Source organism: Lithobates pipiens, unplaced genomic scaffold (genome assembly GCF_037356315.1).
Source record: "Lithobates pipiens isolate NorthernLeopardFrog02 unplaced genomic scaffold, aLitPip1_a1.2 Scaffold_19, whole genome shotgun sequence".
NCBI classification, from domain to species: Eukaryota; Metazoa; Chordata; class Amphibia; order Anura; family Ranidae; genus Lithobates; species Lithobates pipiens.
Window position 1 is genome coordinate 592125715 of NW_027507764.1, and position 22029 is coordinate 592147743.

A 22029-nucleotide genomic window follows, 5' to 3' on the forward strand; every position below is an offset into this window, starting at 1 on the left:
TTTTTCGAAGGGGACCGGGTCCGGCGGAGTTCCGTCGGGAAAATTTGAAGCATGCTTCATTTCTAAAGTCCGTCAGACTTTTGCGAAGCTAAAGTCCGTTGCAGCCCACACACGATCGGATAGTCTGACGGACTCGGTCTGACGGACTTTGGATGTTGAAAAGTCCGCTCGTGTGTACGGGGCATTAGATGGCAAGTTTAAACAGTACAAATTCACAATAAAAAAAAAAAAAAATAAAAAATAAAAAATGGACCAGGCATTGGTCCACATTGGAACACTTTCCTTCTAAGTAACGGAAATGCTTTGCAACCACTTTGTATTGAGCCATTTGAACCAAGACAAAAATACAAGGACCATCAAAAAGGGCATGCGGTAGAGACCCCTTTGGCTATAGGTCTAATAGACATCACAAGGTCAGAAGATGAGGTCTATTCCCTTAAAAACACACAGTCCATGTGCCAATGGGCCACCAATGCTCCCCCTTTAACCCTTCCGCCATCTTCCACATACTACAACACTGCGAGCCTTGGATGCTCAGACAGACACAACATTAAATATCACAAACAAATCACTAAACACTTAACATTCTTTTTTTTGTTTTTGTGCACAAAGTACAGTTTTAGAAACATTTCTACAAAGTGTTTATTTAAAGGCAAGGCCAGTAGGACACTTGCTTGACGTAGATCTTAGTGGGCGGACCTTCCTGACACGGCCTAGTCTCCATACTTTTCTGGTGAGAAAACGGAGCGATCTGTATATTGCTGAAGGTCACCAAGTTGGTTTTGGGTGGGCTCTTAGCTGGCAGACCTTCCTGACATGGCCTATTCTCCATACTTTTCTGGTCAGAAAACGGAGCGATCTGTATATTGCTGAAGGTCACCAAGTTACTTTTGGGTGGGCTCTTAGCTGGCGGACCTTCATGGTACTGCCTATTCTCCACACTTTTCTGGTCAGAAAACGGAGTGATCTGTATATTGCTGAAGGTCGCCAAGTTACTTTTGGGTGGGCTCTTAGCGGGTGGACCTTCCTGACACGGCTTATTCTCCACACTTTTCTGGTCAGAAAACGGAGTCATCTGCATATTGCTGAAGGTCGCCAAGTTCGTTTTGGGTGGGCTCTTAGTTTGCGGATCTTCCTGACATGGCCTATTCTCCACACTTTCCTGTTTAGAAAACGGAGCCATCTGTATATTGCTGAAGGTCGCCAAGTTACTTTTGGGTGGGCTCTTAGCGGGTGGACCTTCCTGACACGGCTTATTCTCCACACTTTTCTGGTCAGAAAACTGAGTCATCTGCATATTGCTGAAGGTCGCCAAGTTCGTTTTGGGTGGGCTCTTAGTTTGCGGATCTTCCTGACATGGCCTATTCTCCACACTTTCCTGTTTAGAAAACGGAGCCATCTGTATATTGCTGAAGGTCGCCAAGTTACTTTTGGGTGGGCTCTTAGCTGGCTTATAGATGTGGGTTTTCTGGTGCAAAATGCAGTTGGCTTGTGACCTGAAGACCTTCCTACAATAGGCACACGGATATCGGCTCCCCTTCTCGGAAAGGTCGTGAGAACTGAGGTGCAGGAGGAGCAGCGATCTGGAGCTGAAGGTTTTGGTGCAGTGCTTACACATGAACGGCCTGAAGTTCTTGTGGTCACGTCTATGGAGGTATAATTTGACTAGTTTGTGGAAGGCCTGCCCACACCGATAGCACGTGAACCTGATTTGGTGAGACTCTCTGTGTCTTCTGAACGATTCCCGGTATCGAAACCGCTTTTTACATTTTTTGCACTTTTTCCGTTTCCCTTTTTGAAATGGTTTAAATTCTACAGGATGTTCATTCCCGACTTTCAAAGTTTGTTCGCTGTCCTTGGCTGTGTCCATGTTGACCTTTGGTGTGGAAGGAAAGCAGCTGAGGGGCGTTCCAGTGAACTCCTCCTCTTTCTGGGGCAACCTATGGAAGACAGTTGTTTCGGTTTCTATAAGCTCCTCCTTGTTCGCTTCTGAGAGTGATGGTTGGTCCGGCTTTGATATTTGGGCGGCCTGAGATAAATGAACTCTTACGTGTTTAAATAAAAAGGATAGCCTGCTGTAACCTTTCATGCAGACTTTACACTTGTATATCTGCTCCCCTGAGTGTTCACGGAAGTGGGCCATGAAATCCGGCCTATTGGTAAAGATCTTTCCACACACACTGCATCCGTAGGGCTTCCTGTGCCCCTTCAAGTGTATGTTAAGTTCAGCATATGACTGGACGTTCTGCCCGCATATCAAACAGGAGTGCGTCTTGACTTTCTTGTGGTCCCGGCTGTGGATCTTTAGAAGGTTTTTGCTGGGGAAGACTTCTTGGCATTGTTCACAGATGTATAAGGCGGCCTTCTGGGCTTCCAGTGGTGTCCCGAAGGCTGTGGTGTCCGGTGGCATCCCGGTAGCTATCGGCAAGGTGTCCGGTGGTGTCCCGGTGGCTCTCTGGCAGAAATTCAGGGGTATTCCCGTCAGTCCCTGGTGGGTCCTCATGTGTTTACGTAGCACCAAGTCTTTGTCAAAGCTTTTTTCGCACAAAGGGCACTTGTAGAGGTGTTCTTGGAAATGTGACTTCTGGTGCAAAAGGAGGTACATTTGCAGGCGGTAAGATTTTCCGCAGTCCTCACACACGAATGGCTTCTTTCGATTTTGCTTCAGAATGTCGCAGTAGCATCTTAAGATGCCATTACACTTGAGGCATTTTGGCTCTAGGCTGGAATCGCGTAACATTTTTTTCCTGAAAGAGGCCAGGCTGTTCTGCTCCTTCTGGTGCGACTCCGGAACATTCTGACTTGGATCGGAAGGTTCACAGTCTACAACAAAATGACAAAATGATTAAAACACTGCAAGATTGTGAAATCATACAGATAAAAGGTCGGGAAGAAAAAAGGACAAGTAAAAGGCCTACGTAAGTGGAAAATATTGTATTCTGGCAACTGTAACAGTGCTATTGCCTGCCTTTGGGTTGAATTAGGCAAACGTGACAGGGTTCTCAAGCAGGCAGATTGAGGGGCTTCAGAGTATCTGTTTTGAACAGAGAAAATTGCCTTTTCAGTTTTCTCTGGATACCCCTTGATTAGGGTCTGGAGTTCAGAGGCTTCAAAGAGCTTTGGGATTGAGGAAGCCTTGAACCTAGTGTCCAGGGTTTAGGAGAGACCAGCAGGCTTTATAATCTACAGCCTGGTCATAGTTCAGGGCTACACCTGGAAGACAGGGGGGTGCCCTATCCAGAGGCCAGGGCATGTGCCTGCTCCTGAAGACGTCCATTAGTTATGATGAAACACGTTGGGCAGGGCTCCCAGTAACATCACTTTCAGTCTTCAGGAAACACTGTGTGCTCCGGTTACTTGCAATTGCAATACAAGTCTATGTGAGGGCATTCATACTTCTGGCAACTGTGGTTGTGGGGTGCCCTGGCTTTGGGTTGAAATAGGCAAAAATGATAAAGTGTTCTCAAAAGATGTAGATTGAGGGGCTTCAGAGTGTCTATTCTGGACAGAGAAAATTGCCTTTTTGGTTTTCTACAGATACTCCCAAGTTAGGGTCTGCAGTTCAGAGACTTTGAAGAGCTTTGGGATCAAAGAATTCTCTAATCCAGTGTCCAGGTTTTACGAGATTTCAGCAGACTTTATAATCTAGGGTCTGGTCATAGTTCAGGGATCCACCTGGAAGACAGGAGGTGCCCTGACCAAAGGTCAGGGCCTGCTCCTGAAGAGTGGACATTCGTTGGTTATGATGAAACATGTTGGGCGGGGCTCCCAGTGATGTCAATTTGGGTCTTTGGAGTGCACACCAAGCGGTGCTTCCTGGGTACTTGCGATTGTAATACAATTCTATGTGAGGGCATAAAACGAGATTGCACTATGGTAGCTTTCCCTTTGATTTCTATGTCGGTTTTGAGTGCTGGGGATTACAAATGACAGGTTTTGGCTGAACACATGTACATTGAATAAGTCCACACTACACCAGTTTAAAGGAACTGGAGCATCAGGAGAGACCCATAAAGCCCCATACACACTATCAGATTGTCTGCTGATTTTTTCCTTCAGGTTTACCAAAACCATGTAGTACAAGGGCCTGCCCGATTGCATACACATTGAAACCCCTAAGGCCGCGTACACACGGGCGGACTGTTCGCTCAACTTTGTCCGCTGAACAGTGTTTCAGCGGACAGTCCGCTCGTGTGTGGGGCTTCAGCGGACAGTTTGACGAACAAAGTTTTTCAGAAATTCCGAAAAACTGTCCGCTGAAACTTGGTTTGAGCGGACAGTCCGCCCGTGTGTAGGCCACTTTCGAAATGAGCAAACTGTTCCCGCTCGGAGGAAAGTCTGCTCATTTCGAGCGCGTCTCCAGGTAGGTGGGGCCCGCGAAGGAGACGTCGCGGGCCCCGCCGCCTGGTATGGACTTAAAGGGGAACCCCAACGCCGAAAAAAATCAGCGTGGGGGTCCCCCCAAAGTCCACAACAGACCCTTGTCCGAGCACGCTACCCGGCCGGCCGGCTCGCTCGCCCCCCCTCCCGAGCCGTACCAGGCCGCGTGCCCTCAACATGGGGGGTGCCTTGGGGAAGGGGGGGCCGCGCGGCCCCCCCCACCCCAAAGCACCTTGTCCCCATGTTGATGAGGACAAGGGCCTCTTCCCGACAACCCTGGCCGTTGGTTGTCGGGGTCTGCGGGCGGGGGGCTTATCGGAATCCGGGAGCCCCCTTTAATAAGGGGGCCCCCGGATACCGGCCCCCCACCCTATGTGAATGAGTATGGGGTACAATGTACCCCTACCCATTCACCTGTAAAATAAAAGTACCCAAAAAAAAAAAACACAACACACGAGATAAAATATTTTATTGCACAGCTCCGGGGGTCTTCCGTCTTCGGGGGTCTTCTCGCCGGACTCCTCCGCTATCTTCTTGTAGCTCTTTTGCTAGCGGAGGAGTCCGGCTTTCTTCCTCCCCGCCGCCGGCCTCTTCTCCCGACTTCGGGGGTCTTGTCCCCCTCTTCGGTTCTTCTGCCGGGCCACCGCGCCTTCTTATAGCTCTTTTACAGGCGGTGGCCCGGTCTTCTGTCGCCGCCGCCTTCCGTTCTTCTGCCGGGCCACCGCGCCTTCTAATAGCTCTTTTAGAGGCGGTGGCCCGGTCTTCTGTCGCCGCTGTCGCCTTCCGGTCGCCTTCCGTTCTTCTTGTTCTTCTTCTTCTCCAGGAGATGTTGACACGTCGCTCTCTCCGGCCGGAATGCCAGAGCCGCGCTGTGCGGCCACTTATATAGTGACAATGGGGCGGTGTCACATGGTATATGTCACATGGGTTGGTCACATGGTGACCCCGCCCCCTTACAATGTCATAGTCCCCATGTGACATCAACCCATGTGACCAACCCATGTGACATATACCATGTGACACCGCCCCATTGTCACTATATAAGTGGCCGCACAGCGCGACGTGTCAACATCTCCTGGAGAAGAAGAAGAACAAGAAGAAGAACAAGAAGAAGAACGGAAGGCGACCGGAAGGCGACAGAAGACCGGGCCACCGCCTCTAAAAGAGCTATAAGAAGGCGCGGTGGCCCGGCAGAAGAACGGAAGGCGGCGGCGACAGAAGACCGGGCCACCGCCTGTAAAAGAGCTATAAGAAGGCGCGGTGGCCCGGCAGAAGAACCGAAGAGGGGGACAAGACCCCCGAAGTCGGGAGAAGAGGCCGGCGGCGGGGAGGAAGAAAGCCTGGACTCCTCCGCTAGCAAAAGAGCTACAAGAAGATAGCGGAGGAGTCCGGCGAGAAGACCCCCGAAGACGGAAGACCCCCGGAGCTGTGCAATAAAATATTTTATCTCGTGTGTTGTGTTTTTTTTTGGGTTATTTTTATTTTACAGGTGAATGGGTAGGGGTACATTGTACCCCATACTCATTCACATAGGGTGGGGGGCCGGTATCCGGGGGCCCCCTTATTAAAGGGGGCTCCCGGATTCCGATAAGCCCCCCGCCTGCAGACCCCGACAACCAACGGCCAGGGTTGTCGGGAAGAGGCCCTTGTCCTCATCAACATGGGGACAAGGTGCTTTGGGGTGGGGGGGCCGCGCGGCCCCCCCTTCCCCAAGGCACCCCCCATGTTGAGGGCACGCGGCCTGGTACGGCTCGGGAAGGGGGGGGACGCGCTCGCTCGCCCCCCTTTCCTGGCCGGCCGGGTAGCGTGCTCGGACAAGGGTCTGTTGTGGACTTTGAGGGGACCCCCACGCCGATTTTTTTCGGCGTTGGGGTTCCCCTTTAAGTACATTCCAGGCGGCGGAGCCCGCGACGTCTCCGTCGCGGGCCCCGCCTACCTGCACACGCGCTCGAAATGAGCGGACTGTTGCCTCGTGTGTGGGCGAGTCCGTTCATTTCAAAAGTTGCGCGGACTTAGTACGACGAACAAAGTTTGCCGTATTTGTCCGCTCAAAAAGTGCCGTGTGTGGGCGTGTTCGTTCATTCAAAAGTTTGAGCGGACTGTTTGACGAACTTAGTTTCGGCAGACAGTCCCCGCGTGTGTACGCGGCCTAAAGGTTTGACCTCATATTATATGGTTTTGGTAAATCTAATGAAAAAAAAAAATCAGCAGACAATCTGATAGTGTGTATGGGGCTTTAGTGGTGCAAAACCAGTGTTTGACTTTTATGCCAACACCAAGACATATACAGGGAGTCACGGAGTGATCATGGGAGCACAAGGAGTGTAGTCATGGATTTATATATGCACAAGTTTTGTGGACTTAAGCAATGAGCACTTTATGTTTTGATACTGTGTAATAGTCCGAGGGACCAGCCAAAGGGCCTAAGCTTGAGGTCTGAGCAGCAATGGTGGGAGAGGAAGCCAGAAGGCTTAATTTCAATTTACTTTTGTGTTTTGAAGTGATGGTGAAAACCCTTGTGAGGGTAACTTTTTTTTTCATTGGAACTTTTATTTCTTCTAATGCCACGTACACACGATCAAACAATCCGGTGGACTCGAGTCCGCTGGATAATCCGCCCGTGTGTGGGCTCCGGCGGACTTTTTTTACCCAAAAGTCCGGAACTTAGAAAGTAGTTTTGCACCAAAATTTGTCCACCGGACTCAAAGTCCGGCGGACAATACGGCCGTGTGTGTGCTAGTCCGCCGTACTTTTGAAATGAGCGGACTTTTCCCGCACAGAGAAAAGTCCGTTCATTTTGAGCGCGGCTCCAGGTAGCCGGGACTAGCGAAGGAAGAGTCGCTGGCCCAGTCACCTGGTATGGACTTAAAGGGGAAGTCCTACGTGAAAAAAACGGCGTGGGGTTCCCCCCCAGGTCCATATCAGACCCTTATCAGAGCACGCTACCCGGCCGGTCAGGAAAGGGGGTGGGGACGAGCGAGCGCCCCCCCCCCCCCCCTCCTGAGCCGTACCAGGCCGCATGCCCTCAAAATGGGGGGGGTGCTTTGGGGAAGGGGGGGCTACACCTGGAACAGGTAAGTGTTCATTTATTAAAAGTCAGCAGCTGCAGTATTTGTAGCTGCTAACTTCATATTTTTTTTTGAAAGGTGCAGCTCCTTTTTAATAAAGCTGATCCAAAAAAAAAAAAAAACACAACAACAATACAAAAAACCCAAACACTAAAATTCCCTTATTACTCACCTATAGCTGCGATCATGTGACTCTCCAGTTCCCAGTCTTGTAACCTCTTCTGTTTACAGAAGGCGGGGTCCTTCTTCAGGGCGTCCATGCCAATGCCTGCGTAACATAGGATGGGTTAGAGGGGGGGGGGGGGGGGTTCTCCCTGTGCTCCTGCCATATGCACAGCATCCATCCACTTAATGGAAATATGATCTGACAAATTAATGGTAACCCATCACCTATGTACAGTGGGGGGAAAATAATTTGATCCCCTGCAGATTGTGTAAGTTTTGCCCACTTACAAAGAAATGAAGGGTCTATAATTTTTATCATAGGTGTATTTTATATGATAAAGACAGAATATCAACCAAAAAACAAAAAAAAAAAAAAAACAAACACACACAATACAAATGTATAAATGGGGTTGCAGTTCAGTGAGTAAAATAAGCATTTGATCCCCCCACCAACCAACAATAATTCTGCCCCCCCACAGACTGGCTCCAGTAGGTTCCTAATGTGGTACACAGATTAGTCCTGTCAATGCAAGAAGGTTCTCCTAATGACAACTCGTTATGTGTATAAAAGACTCCTCTCCACAGAATCTCTTTCTTCCATTTAAACCCTCACCATCATGGGGAAGACCAAGGAGTTGGTCAGAGGACGTCGGGGAGAAGATTGTAGACTTTCACAAGGCTGGAATGGGCTACAAGACCATCAGCGAAAAGCTTGGTGAGAAGGAGACAAAATGTTGGAGCGATTATTTGCAAATGGAAGAAATACAAAATAATTATCAATCGCCCTCGGTCTGGAGCTCCATGGAAGATTTCTCCTCATGGGGTGAGGATGGTCATGAGGAAAGTGAGGGATCCGCCCAGAACTACACAGGAGGAGCTTGTGAATGACTTCTAGGCAGTTGGGACCACCGTCACCAAACAAACCATTGGTAACACAATACGCCGCCATAGATTGAAATCCTGCAGGTCCCCCCCTCTTCAGGAAGACACGTGTACAGACCAGTCTTGCCAATGAACATCTAAATGATTCAGAGAAGGATTTAGAGAAAGTTCTGTGGTCAGATGAGACCAAAATTGAGCTCTTCGGCATTACCTGGACTCGCCGTGTTTGGAGGAAGAAAAATGTTGACTATGATCCCAAGAATACCATCCCTACAGTCACACACGGAGGGGAAAACATGATGCTTTGGGGCCCATTTCTCTGCTAAAGGTACAGGCTGACGGTGCCGCATTGAGGGGCCAATGGACGGGGCCAAGTATTGTAAAATCTTGGATGAGAACCTTTAGACAGAATGCTGAAGATGGGTCATGGATGGGTCTTTCAAGCATGAAAATGACCCAAAAAACATACCACCAAGGCAACAAAGAAGTGGCTCATGAAGAAGCACATTAAGGTCGCGGATTGGCCTTGTCAGTCACCAGACCTTAATCCTATAGTAAATGTATGGATAGAACTGAAACTTTCGAGTCGCCAAAGGAAAGCCAAGAAACCTTAAGGATTTAGAGAAGATCTGTGGACCAAAATCCCTCCCGAGATGTGTGCAAATTTGGTGACCAACTGCAAGAAACGTCTGACCTCTGTGCTCACCAACCAAGGGTTTCTCCATAAAGTCATGGTTTGCTTGGAGATCAAATACTTATTTTACCCACTGAACAGCAAAGCCATTTAAAACATTTGTATTGTGTGTTTTTTTTTCTGGATTTTTGGTTGATATTCTGTCTCTATCATTTAACCACTTCCCGACCGGCGCACGCCGATGTACGTCGGCAGAATGGCACAGGCACGCAAATGGGCGTACCTGTACGTCCCTTTAAATTTGCCACCCTGCCATCGTGAGCGCGCCGGTGGCGGCGTGCTCGCGTGCTGGTCGGGACCCCCCGTGAGTCTGGTCGCGGGTCCCGCGGGCTCGATTGCCGCGGGCATACCCGCGATCATCTCACGGGGCGGCTGAACTAGGAGATGTCATTGTGAACAGCATCTCCCAGTTCTGCCTAGCAACAAGTGACGCTGATCTCTGCTCCATGTGATTGGAGCAGAGATCAGTGTTCACTAAAAGAAAGCCCAGCCCCCCACAGTTAGTAACACTCCCCTAGGAACACTTAACCCCTACACTGCCACCCACTGGTTACCCCCTTCACTGCCAGTGTCATTTACACAGGAATCAGTGCATTTATATAGCACTGATCGCTGTATAAATGACAATGGTCCCAAAAATGTGTCAAAAAATGTCCGATGTGTCCGCCATGTCGCAGTCACAAAAAAATAAAATAATAATATCGCTGATCGCTGTCATTACTAGTAAAAAAAAAAAAAAGATCAATAAAAACGCCATAAAACTATCCCCTATTTTGTAAACGCTATAACTTTTGCGCAAACCAATCGCTTATTGCGATTTTTTTTAACCAAAAATATGTAGAAGAATACGTATCGGCCTAAACTGAGGGGAAAAATGTTTTTTTTTTATATATTTTTGGGGAATATTTATAACAAAAAGTAAAAAATAATGCGTTTTTTTTTAAATTGTCACTCTTTGTTTATAGCGCAAAAAATAAAAACCGCAGAGGTGATCAAATACCACCAAAAGAAAGCTCTATTTGTGGGGAAAAAAGGACGTCAATTTTGTTTGGGAGCCACGTCGCACGACCGCGCAATTGTCAGTTAAAGCGACGCAGTGCCAAATCGCAAAAAGTGGTCTGGTCTTAAGCCAGCAAAATGGTCCGGCGCTGAAGTGGTTAAAATACACGTATGATAAAAATTGTAGACCCTACATTTCTTTGTTACACAATCCGCAGGAGATCAAATCATTATTCCCCCCCCCCCCCCCCCCCACTGTATGGAGGAACCACCAACCGCAGCAGTGCCTGATCCGATATCTATCTGGGTTTCCTTACTGTGTGAATCTACAGAGTCTGTCCAACCACTCAGGTCAAGTAGGACATTTCCCACCCAGTTTTAGAAGATCTGTTCAGGTGCTGCCCTCTATATAAATGCCATGCCGGCTCTCTTCTCCCGGGCACTCTAGTGACGAGTCCTTCCCAACTTATTAGTCATTTAGTTATGTAAAGTGAATCCAACATTCAACCCTTACAGAGCTTCTTAAAATTCTCACCGTTTTCTTCAATTTCCGGAGATCCAGAGGTCCGCGATATCGCCTCACCGAGCCCATACGAAGCTTTATCTACATGAGAAAAACAGGGAAAAAGGATGCTGAAAAGAGCTGAAGTACTTTTTATGTTACAGAGCCTTGAAAAAGTATTCACACCCCTTGAAAATTTTCCACATTTTGTCATGTTACAACCAAAAATATAAAATGTATTATATTGGGATTTTATGTGATAAACCAACAAAGTGGCACATAATTGTGAAGTGGAAGAAAAATGATAAATGATACAAATAAATATGTGAAAAGTGTGGGGGGGGGGGGGCATTTGTATGGCGCCCCCCGGAGTCAATAATTTGTAGAACCCCCTTTCTCTGCAATTACAGCTGCAAGGTTGAACTGGATGGACTGGTGTCTTTATTCAACCTTACTATGTAACTATGCAAGTCTTTTTGGGAATGTCTCTCTACCAGCTTTGCACATCCAGAGAGGACACTTCTGCCCATTATTCTTTGTAAAATATCTCAAGCTCTGTCAGATTGGATGGAGAGCGTCTGTGATCAGCAATTTTCAAGTCTGGCCACAGATTCTCAATGGGATTTAGGTCTGGACTGTGACTGGGCCATTCTAACACATGAATATGCTTTGATGTAAACCATTCCATTGTAGCTCTGGCTGGATGTTTCGGGTCGTTGTCCTGCTGGAAGGGGAACCTCCGCCCCGGTCTCAAGTGTTTTGCAGACTAACAGGTTTCCTTCTAAAGCCTCGTACACACGATCGGACTTTCATTAGACGAATCCGTGGATTTTTGTCTGAAGGGCATTGTCCGTGAACTTGGTATGCATACACATGGCAGAACATTTTCAGCCAACATACACCAAATTTAAAAGGTTTTTCAGCTCTTTACCGCCACCCTATGGGCAACTTCTGCTATTGTTGTCTGATGTTTAGCATTGGTTTGGAGCATGCGCGTTTGTACTTTGGATTTTACTCCGAAGGATTTTTGTACACACGATCAGATGATCCAACGCAACACATTTGTTGTTGGACATTCTGACAATTGTCCGATGCAGCACACAGGCAGTCGGATTGTCCGATAAAACACGTCCGTCGGACCATTGTTGTCAGAAAATCCGATCGCGTGTATGGGCCTTAAGATTGTCCTGTATTTGTCTCCATCCATCTTCCCATCAACTCTGACCAGCTTCCCTGTCCCTGCTGAAGAAAACCATCCCCACCACATGATGCTGCCACCACCATGTCTCACGGTGGGGATGGTGTGTTCAGGGGGATGTGCAGTGTTCGTTTTCTGCCACACATTTTTCTTTTAGACCAAAAATTAATTTGGGTCTCGCCTGACCAGATCACCTTCTTCCACATGTTTGCTGTGTCCCCCACATGGCTTCTCACAAACTACAAACGGGACTTCTTATGACTTTCTTTCCCCAATGTCTTTCTTCTTGTCACTCTTCCATAAAGGGCAGATTTGTGGAGAGACGACTAATAGTTGTCCTGTGGACAGATTCTCCCCCCTGAGCTGTGGATCTCTGCAGCTCCTCCAGAGTTACCATGGACCTCTTGGCTGCTTCTCTGATGAATGCTCTCCTTGCCCGGCCCGGTCAGTTTAGGTGGACGGCTATGTCTTGGTAGGTTTGCAGGTTGTGCCATACTCTTTTCCATTTTCCGATGATGGATTGAACAGAGCTCCACGAGATGGTCAAAGCTTGGGAGTTTTTTTTTTTAATTTATTTTTTTTTTATTTTTTTTTACAATCTAACCCTGCTTTATACTTCTCCACAACTCTCATCCCTGACCTGTCTGGTGTGTTCCTTGGCCTTCATGGTGCTGTTTGTTCACTAAAGGTTCTCTAACAAACCTCTGAGGGCTTCACAGAACAGCTGTATTTATACTGAGATAGAGTCCACCTGTGTGTCATTCTATTTACCAATTGTATCATTTTCCTTCCACTTCACAATTATGAGCCACTTTGTGTTGGTCTATCACATAAAATCCCAATAAAATCCATTTACATTTTTTTTGGTTGTGTGGAATATGTCAGTATGTACGAATACTTTTTCAAGGCACTATGGGAAAACTATGGGGGTGGGGAGCCATAATGGCTAGTTATATATTCAGGCGGTATGTTAGTATTACTAAAATGTTAAAAGACCTCCAATCTTACTTATGAAAAAGGTCAGGGGTCTGTCTTACGGAACTGCAGTCTCTAATGAGGCAAAGCACCCACAATGCTCGTGGCAGACAGAGCGCTTGTTATCTGAGCTGTATGGGTTCAATTCACATGAATTAAAGGTTTTATTCATTTACTTATTTTTTATTTATTTTTTATTCATATTATATAATGAAATGTGAATGCAGACAAGAGTAGTATTTATTTTTGTAAATTGTGCCTCTACTTTGTAATACTTGGGACATTTCAGCCGTTTGTGTCTTCATCATAATGTGTATGAACGTGTTATTTCTAGAAAATATCGAACGCTCGTACATTTCGTTTTAAGAAGTCCTAAAACATCTGGTAGGAGCTCTTGGACAATACAGCATAGCGACCCCGCAGCCCCACAGTGCTAGGGTTCCGTGTTCAGATTCAGACAAGGAAAGCAGCCACCTTCAAACTCGCCTTCTTCGATCGTTTTTCCTGCATACCACTTGCAGGTGCAGTTAGCTGGCTGGCCACTAGATGGCTCCCCATCTAGTTCCCAATATAGTCTGATATAGGAAAAGTTAAGCCCCTTGTCAACCGTCTAACCGTAAATGTACGGTTATGGCTGCAGCCAGATGCCACAACCCTGATATCATTCTGTTTGTTAGGTGGCCGGCTTTAAGATAAAAATTATCCCAGTGGGGAATTCCCTGCAGGATCACTTTAAAGCCTCATACACACGATAGGACTTTGTACAAACTTTCCCTTGGATTTTTGTACAAAGGGCGTCGGCCCTGAACTTGTATTGCATACACACAGCAGGACTTTTTCAGCCAACTTTCACCAAACCACGTGGTTTTTCTGCTCTTTACCGCCACCTTTGGTCAACTTCTGTATTGTTGTCTGATCTTTTGCATTGGTTCTGAGCATGCCTGTTTGTAGTTTGTACAAAAGTCCTATGGTTTTCTGTACACACGATCAAACTTTGCTCCATCGGACTTTTGTTGCCAGAAAGTTTGTCCGTTTGCACAGCCAACAAAAGTCAGATGAAAACCAAAAAAGTTTGTCCGATGGAGCGTACACACGGTCGGATGTTGCTCCAAAACAGCTAATTTGCATGTTTGTTGTCAAAAAGTCTGATCGTGTGTATGGGCCTTTAGAAGTGGCAGGAGAGGTGTGACCCCCCGTTGCTTCCTGGGCTAACATTACTCCAGAAACCAACCAGCGTCAGCAGGATTTTTCCATAGAGATAAGCGATGTCTAGATGGCCACTGCTCATCTCTATGCCCTCGGAGAACCAGAGCGATGTCAACATCAACTTATGGTTCTCGGCCCTTGTAAACATGATTTTATTTTTTTTCCCCCTTAACCACTTACCACCAAAGCCACTTCTGATCCTTCACTCCTACGTGTAAAAATCTACTTATTTTAGCTAGAAAATTATTTAGAGCCCCTAAACACAATAATATATATATATATATATATATATATATATATATATATATATATATATATATATATTATATTTTTTATTATTATTTTTTTTAGTAGAGACCCTACAGCAGGGGGTAAAAGGGAAAGCACCCACAGTGCCACATCCGTATATATCAAGGGGAACAAAAAGGGAAGGATAACAAATAGGTACCAACAGGTCGGACTAAAAAGCATGTGCTCGACTATACAGGAAACAAAGGGACAAAAAAAATTAAAAATAAAAATACCTTCAAAATGGGCTGCACCTCAAGTACAAACGTCACAATGTAAATGTAACATACAATGTAAAGTTTTCTGTGTATATGCTTTGAATTTTAATTTTAATATATATATCTCATTTCAGATAGTGATATTTATCCTGCTCTTTCTTGAACCTTTTTGCGTGTCCCGAAGAAGCCTTTATGGCGAAACGCGTAGACGCGACGCACAAGGGCTCAATGTACAAATGTATAACGTCCTATGATTTTTAATATATTTTGAACACGGTTATGATATTATGTATTTTTTCATTAATAAACTATATTCTTTTGCCATTTTCTCATTTGTTTCCATGCCTTAAAAGTCCGACCTGTTGGTACCTATTTGGTATCCTTCCCTTTTGTTCCCCTAGAGCAGGGGGGGGGGTCTCAAACTGGCAGCCCTCCAGCTGTTGCGAAACTACAAGTCCCATCATGCCTCTGCGTGTGGGAGTCATGCTTGTAACCATCAGCCTTGCAATGCCTCATGGGTCCGCCAGTTTGAGGCACTTGCCCTAGAGCAGCAATGGCGAACCTTGGCACCCCAGATGTTTTGGAACTACATTTCCCATGATGCTCAGCTACATTGCACAGTGCATAAGCATCATGGAAAATGTAGTTCCAAAACATCTGGGGTGCCAAGGTTCGCCATTACTGCCCTAGAGAATAAAATGGTGGGTGTTGCAATTTTTCAGGTCATGCAATTATTTTCGGGGGCGGGGGACAAAGCACATAACATTTTTTGTATAAATGTGAATGATGAGGTTACGCTGAGGGTCAGGGGCCAGCAGCGGCAGGGGCCAGCCTACGGCCAGCAGCGGCAGGGGCCAGCCTACGGCCAGCAGCGGCAGGGGCCAGCCTACGGCCAGCAGCGCCAGGGGCCAGCCTACGGCCAGCAGCGCCAGGGGCCAGCCTACGGCCAGCAGCGCCAGGGGCCAGCCTACGGCCAGCAGCGTCAGGGGCAAGCAGCTGATGTTGCGATCAGCTGTCGGGTGCTGCTGCCGCCATTGAGGGTAAGGGAACCCAGCAGTGCAGCAACATGGCTTCATGCCGAGTCCCTACTGTGCATGCGTGAGGCACTGCTGTGCCCTCCTACTGGCCCCGGCGGAGGGGGGGAAGGATGAGGTAGGAGCCGAGCTACTGACGTAATTCCCCGTGGCCTAGTCTCCCAGAAATGGGGACAGGATACCCCAGGATCCCCCCCAAAAGGTGCCAAAGGGGCACTGGAAGGGGGGAGGAGACAAAAGAGTAGAAGTGCCACTTTTGGGTGGAACTCCACTCTAAGTAGGGTTAAAAGTATTGTTTCTGGTCGGGTTCAGAATGTTTGTACCTGTAAGTAAATGATGTTCAGGAGTTTCAGGAGTTTCCCAGGACAGGTCCACCCTTACCTGTTTGGAGAGGTGTATACGACCGTTCTCCAGCTTCGTAGAGAGGCCTCTTCCTCCACATCTGTTGCTTGGCACGCTGTAACAGTTCAGGTTCTGGGACTGGAAGTCCTGAAATAAAATAAAAAAATTGTATGTCATAAGAGTGGTTCACGGATACAGCTCTTTGCAGACAAAACAGTGCCAACCACAAACCAAAGAGAATGCCATCAGAGTTTGTTCACATCGGTGCGCTGTGGCAACACAAAAGGCTAAACCCATGTTACTGCAAACACAGTGGCACACCAAGCCGACTGCAAGATGTGGTATCCTTGATATACAAGAGCACCCTCTTATCTATAGAACACACCGGCGTTATAGCTCTACAGAGTACCATGTGCGCTGCAGAAAAGAAAACACGTTTTTTTTGTAACCTTTTCTAGGAGTCCATTGAAGGGACACAGGAATGTAGCAATTCTTAGATATTTGGGTTATACTGTTGCCTTCAGGAGGTTTGGACATTGGCAAATTAAAAAAAGCATTAAGCCAACCCCTGAAAAACTCCGCCTCCAAAAATCATGCCTCATTTATGAGCAAGCAGTACATAAGGCCAATAGCAAAGAGGGGCAGGGCCTGGTAAAAAAATATTTTTCCTGGAATCCATTGAGGTAAAGTACAAATATCTTAAAATTTCTATCATCATCCATTGAGGGACACTGGAAACGTAGTAACGTGTAGACATTTGGGACAACCAAAAGCAGTCTGAGATGTGGGCAATAGCCACTGAGAGATCCAATGGATGCGGAAATTATACAATGCCTAAACTAAGGTGTAAAGAAAAATATGGGAAATTGCCAAACCAAAAAAAAACCTTCTTAATAGCCAGGAGCTTAGGTGGAACCCTGAGGTTCAGGAAGAGGGTGGTCCATACATGAAGGCTGTACCTAATAGAAGAGTACTTGCTCAAGGTAGGACCTAGGATACATAACCCTTCACTGCGGGGGAAAAGGTGGCCGGACTGCGGAAAGTTGGAAAAAGCTCCTCAACATTGTCAGGAAGAAGCCATTATTCCACTGGCTGATTCCAGGTCTCACATAGAGTGTATTGGAGAGGTCTTTGGACCAACAGTTCTTAAAAGACCCCATGGCTTAGAAGAGCAAGCTTATCCTCTTAACTGGCGGGTAGCGCACACTGCATCATTACAAGTATTCAGGACTCAGGGTAATACGCATCTTGCTGAAATAGGGCTGTAAAGACTGAATTAGAACTGGTAATAGGGGCCTCGTGCACACCTAGGTATGGCAGTCCAGTAGGGTCAAACTTGGATTCTTTTGCGAAGGGCACCAAAGTGTACTTAGAACTCCTGCAAGCAGATTGCTCCATTCTTTGTACACAAACCAATAAATACAAAATGGATGTTAAAAGATCTTGCAGACATATAGTAAAGACTGAATCCGAGTTGGTAATAGGGGCCTCATGCACACCCAGGAAGTGGAGGTGCAGTAGGGTCAGAATTTGATTCTTTTGTGGAAGAATTGCTGCGTTCTTTATGCACAAATCGAGAAATCCAGAGTTAATGTTAATGGTCTTGTAGACGTACGCTGTGGAGTGTATGGTAGGGTCTTATGCTATAGAACTGTATGAGACTCCAATGAGGATGTCCCTGTAGTAAGTGGGTTTCCCAGGATCTATGTTGCAAGCGTTAGTCCCTTCTGGGTGTAACCTGGAAATCCCCCCTATCAGCAATGGAGGAGTATGGGTTGAGGTCACCCATTGCAGTGAGACTGTCCTTTCTGTGCCTTTGAAAAGCCATGTTGCGCGGTGTAACAGAGAACAGTTAGGCTCAAATTGAGGTAAAGGCTTAAGTACTCACAGATCCCGATTAGGGTCACAGTAGGTGACCAAGTCACTGTTGGTGGGTTGTGGAACAGAACCGGAGACCGAATGATCCACAAGGGGTCCCAAAATCAGGAGCAGCAACAGGAAGGTGCTTACTTTAGGCTGAGTGGTGGGAAAAAAAAAAAAAAAAAAAACACTTGAAAACGCTTCATCTAGCAGATGATGTCAGTGCCAAGTTCTCCATGGTTTAACCAAAATGGTTACATAGCGGTATCAGGAATTTTACATTGCCACTGAATAAGGTGCTAACTGTGAAGTAGCACCCTACTTCAGCTTGAATTGCACTAAGGATTACATAGAGTTTTTATAGACTAAGGTTGTTTTATGGCTCTGAACCTGGAGAGCACACTGCAGCTAACAGAGTAACATAGTATAGAGGTCTGGAAAGCACCACAATCAGTTGCGGCTGGTGGGTTTTTCATTGGGGGGGGGGGGGGGGGGGGGGAAAGCACTGCCAGCACAACCCCCCCCCCCCCCCACCGGTGGCCCCGTCACTTGCCCAATCATGGCTCTGACATCCTCTCCTCCTCCCAGGAGGTGCGGGGAGTGGAGGCCATAGGTGCGGTGTCCGCTCCTCCTCACAGCATACTGCAGGTCCAGGCTGTGATCTCCTCCTCTCCCAGAGGTGCAGGGAGTGGTGGCTCCATCTACTACAGCGTATGGATGGGGGGCAGCGGCACTCGTGCTCCCTCTGGGTCAGACTGGGTCACACTAGCTGTTCCACAGGTCTGGACCTGGAGAGCACTCTGCAGCTAACATAGTATAGAGGTCTGGAAAGCACCACGATGCAGACCCCAGTGCCCCAAAGTCACATCCCAGACTAAACCTGCAATCTTCAGTTCACCGGGCTCAGGGCACAGCATCCAAAGCTTTTGCTGAGAATGCTCTGATCTGGAAAGCTTGTGGGTAGAGATGAGCTCAAGCAGTTTCCTAAAGACTTTAACCACTTGCCTACAGGGCACTTACACCCCCCTTCCTGCCCAGGCCATTTTTCAGCTTTCAGCACTGTCGCACTTTGAATGACAATTGTGCGGTCGTGTTACACTGTACCCAAATTAAATTTTTATCATTTTCTTCACACAAAGATAGCTCTCTTTTGGTGGTGTTTAATCACTGCTGTTTTTTTTTTTATCTTTTTTTTTTTTTTTTTGTAAAAAAACACACCTTACTAAAAAAACTAATTTAATTAAATTTCTTTACTTAGTTTCTGTCAGTAAATTTTGTAACTAAAGTCATTTTTCTCCTTCACTGATGTGCGCTGATGAGGCGGCACCGATAGGCTGAACTGGTGGGCATTGACGAGGTGGCACTAATGAGGCGGCACTAATATGCCGCACTTATGGGCACTGATAGGCAGCATGGATAGGCGGTACTGATGGGCCCTGATGGGTGACACTGATGGGCATTGACGGACATCAGTGATGGGCAGCACTGATAGGCAGCATTGACTGGTGTCACTAATGGGTACCGATTAGTGGCAGTTGTGGGCACTGATTGGCGACACTGTTGGCGCTATAATGTAATTAGGGCACTGATGATCAGTGCCCTGATGACATGTTTTGTTGCCCCCTGCGAGGAGATGCCGCTGATCGGCTATCCTTGCTACACACTCCATCTCCCCAATTACTGGCATCTCCGAGTTTACATGTGACTGGCTGTGATTGGACACAGCCAATCACATGGTTAAAGAGCCGCAGATGTGGCTCTTTACAGAGATCGGGGTCGCGCTGTATCCTAGCAAAAAACAGTGTGGCCGCGATTGCCGTGCGCCCGAGAGCGGCGTTTCTGGGACACCATCCTAGGACGTCGTCCCAGAACAAGAGTGGCACCGCCCCGTCATTTGACGGTGGGTGGGAGGCAACTGGTTAAAGTCACTGAAGAAATAACATCAATTGAGTATCCGAAAGGAAAAAATATAAAATAAAAAAAGGCAAATTGTAGTTGTGTTTCTCATAGTAGAGCTGAGGAAAAAGGCATCCAGCCTCAAAAGACACTAGTAAAAACACATAGTGGTTAGAGGCAGGCTTTTACGGAAGCTAGCTTAATGTTTTTTTGGGGGTTTTCTGATGCCCAAACCTGTCTAAGAATTCTTCATCTCTGAATAGACCATAAACAAATATTAGAAATAACAATAATAATAGAAATGGAAAAGGAACAGCTTTTCCTGCATTGAAGCTTCAGAGTTAGGAGTTAGGAGTCAGGAGCCCCCTAACCCTCCAGGCCTCATGTCAGTATTCGAGAACCGTAGGATGTCCCTGTAAAACATTTGCATAATACACATAACTTCAAGAAAACTGGGTGGGAATCCTGCTGTCCTGAAAGACTTTCAGAAAAGGAGTTACCGGTAAGTCTAACTCAGCTGTTCTCCAAGCGTCTTCCAGGACAACCTATGAGATGATGAGCCAGAACTTACCAGTCTTGGGAGGGTCAATTGCCTGAAGGACCTAACGACCAAACGCCTGCTCCCGAGCAGATAGGAGATCCAGGCGATAAGGTTTAATGAAGGTTAAAAAAAAAAAAAAAAAAAATTAAAAAAAAAACTGGACCATGTGGCAGCCCTGAAAATTTGTTCCGGTGAGGCTCCAGCCCTCTCAGCCCAAGACGCAGACAAGGCTCTTGTTGAGTGCACAGTGACAGAAGGCGGGAGAACTTCCCTAAGTTTCAGAAATAGTTTGGTTTATCCGTCTAGCCAAGGTGGCTTTAGATGCACTCTTTCCTTGTGCGCTCCTGAAAAAGAGGACAAACAAGGCATCTGTTTTTCTAAAGGTCTTGGTGACCTCAAGGTAGACGAGAAGAATTCTTCTCCCGCCTAAAAGACTAAATTTTCCTTTCTTGGTCACCCTTTGGCGAACTACAAGATCTGTGGAATGTACTGGCCACTTTAGGCAGAAATCCTGGAATAGTTTTCAAAACAACCCAATCCTCAAAAATTGGGTTTAGTGGCTCCCTCACTGATAGGGCCTGTAACTCACTTACCCTATGAGCTGGGGTAATTGCCACAAGAAAAATTGTTTTTAAAGGCAAATAAGAGTTTGAAGCACCAGGCACAGGTCCCAGGTTGGACAACTTCTAACCACTACTGGCCTGGACCTAGAAATGGATTTGAAGAATCTAGCTATAGTGGGATTTTTCAAGAGAGAAAATTGGAGAAAAACACTGATAGCTGCCGCCTGTACCTTTAAAGGTACTAACTGAAAGACCTTTGTCGACACCCTCTTGCAAAAATTCCAAAATTGAAGTAACATCATGAGTTAATCTTTCATTTTCAGATAACCACGAGTTAAATTTCTTCCAAACCTTGGAATATATGGCTCTAGTGACTGGTTTTCTGCAATTTACCAGGGTCTTGACTACTTTGTCAGAGAACCCCCTAGGCGCTTAAGGAAACCCCCTGTGGACACGGGACCCTGCGATAATAAGTCTTCTTTCTTCGGAAGACTCAATGGAGGCTGAGACCAGAGTCTGTAACAGGGAAAACCATAAGATCTGTTTCTTCTAGAAGAAACTTCCAGAGGACTTCCGGAATTGGCCTGATCGGCGGGAAGGTGTAACAGAGGCCAAATGGCCATGCATTCGCTGAGCATCAATCCCCAATGATCGATCCGCTGGGTTCAGAGAAAAGAACTTCTGTCTTGCGACTGTTCTGATCTGCGAACAGGTCCGCTTTGGGACATCCCCATCTGTCAGTGAGACCCGCAAAGATTTTGGGATGAAGGGACCAATTGTCTTGACATACCCGGTAGTGGCTGAGATAATCTGCCAGACAGTTTTGTGCCCCCTTCAGGTGCACTGCTGTAATTGAGGCTAGATTCCCTTCTGCCCATGATAAAATCTCCTGGGCGATAGATGAAAGTATCCGACCCCACGTACCTCCCTGTTTGTTGAGGTACGCAACAGTAGCGATATTGTCGGATAGAATCTGGAGATTGTGACCCCCGATTTTCATCTGAAATGCCTGCAAGGCTCTCTGAACCCCTAGAAGCTCCTTCTGATTCGATGAAGCTCTTGCGTCCCTTGAGGACCATTCTCCCTGTGCTATTGTGTTGCTGAGGTGGGCTCCCCATCCCCAAGAACTTGCATCCGTTGTGATCCTCTGAGATATAGGAATGGACCATGGTAGACCTCGTTAGGTGCAGGTGTGTCCTCCACCACAAGCTTCTTTTT

At 46.9% G+C, this 22029-nt stretch overlaps 1 protein-coding gene across 2 annotated transcripts in view; it reads right to left on the reverse strand.

The window, feature by feature from the left end:
• Nucleotides 1-241: 241 nt before the first annotated feature.
• LOC143997783 (uncharacterized) overlaps nt 242-22029 on the reverse strand; it is a 99309-nt gene continuing 77521 nt past the window's right edge. For both annotated transcript variants that reach the window (XM_077493577.1, XM_077493578.1), the window contains exons 5-8: nt 15991-16098; nt 10724-10792; nt 7621-7716; nt 242-2823 (exon numbers count right to left, since the gene is read on the reverse strand). In XM_077493577.1, coding sequence (XP_077349703.1) covers nt 647-2823; nt 7621-7716; nt 10724-10792; nt 15991-16098 — 2450 coding nt within the window. In that variant the 3' untranslated portion in view covers nt 242-646. The remainder of the gene's footprint in view (nt 2824-7620; nt 7717-10723; nt 10793-15990; nt 16099-22029) is intronic.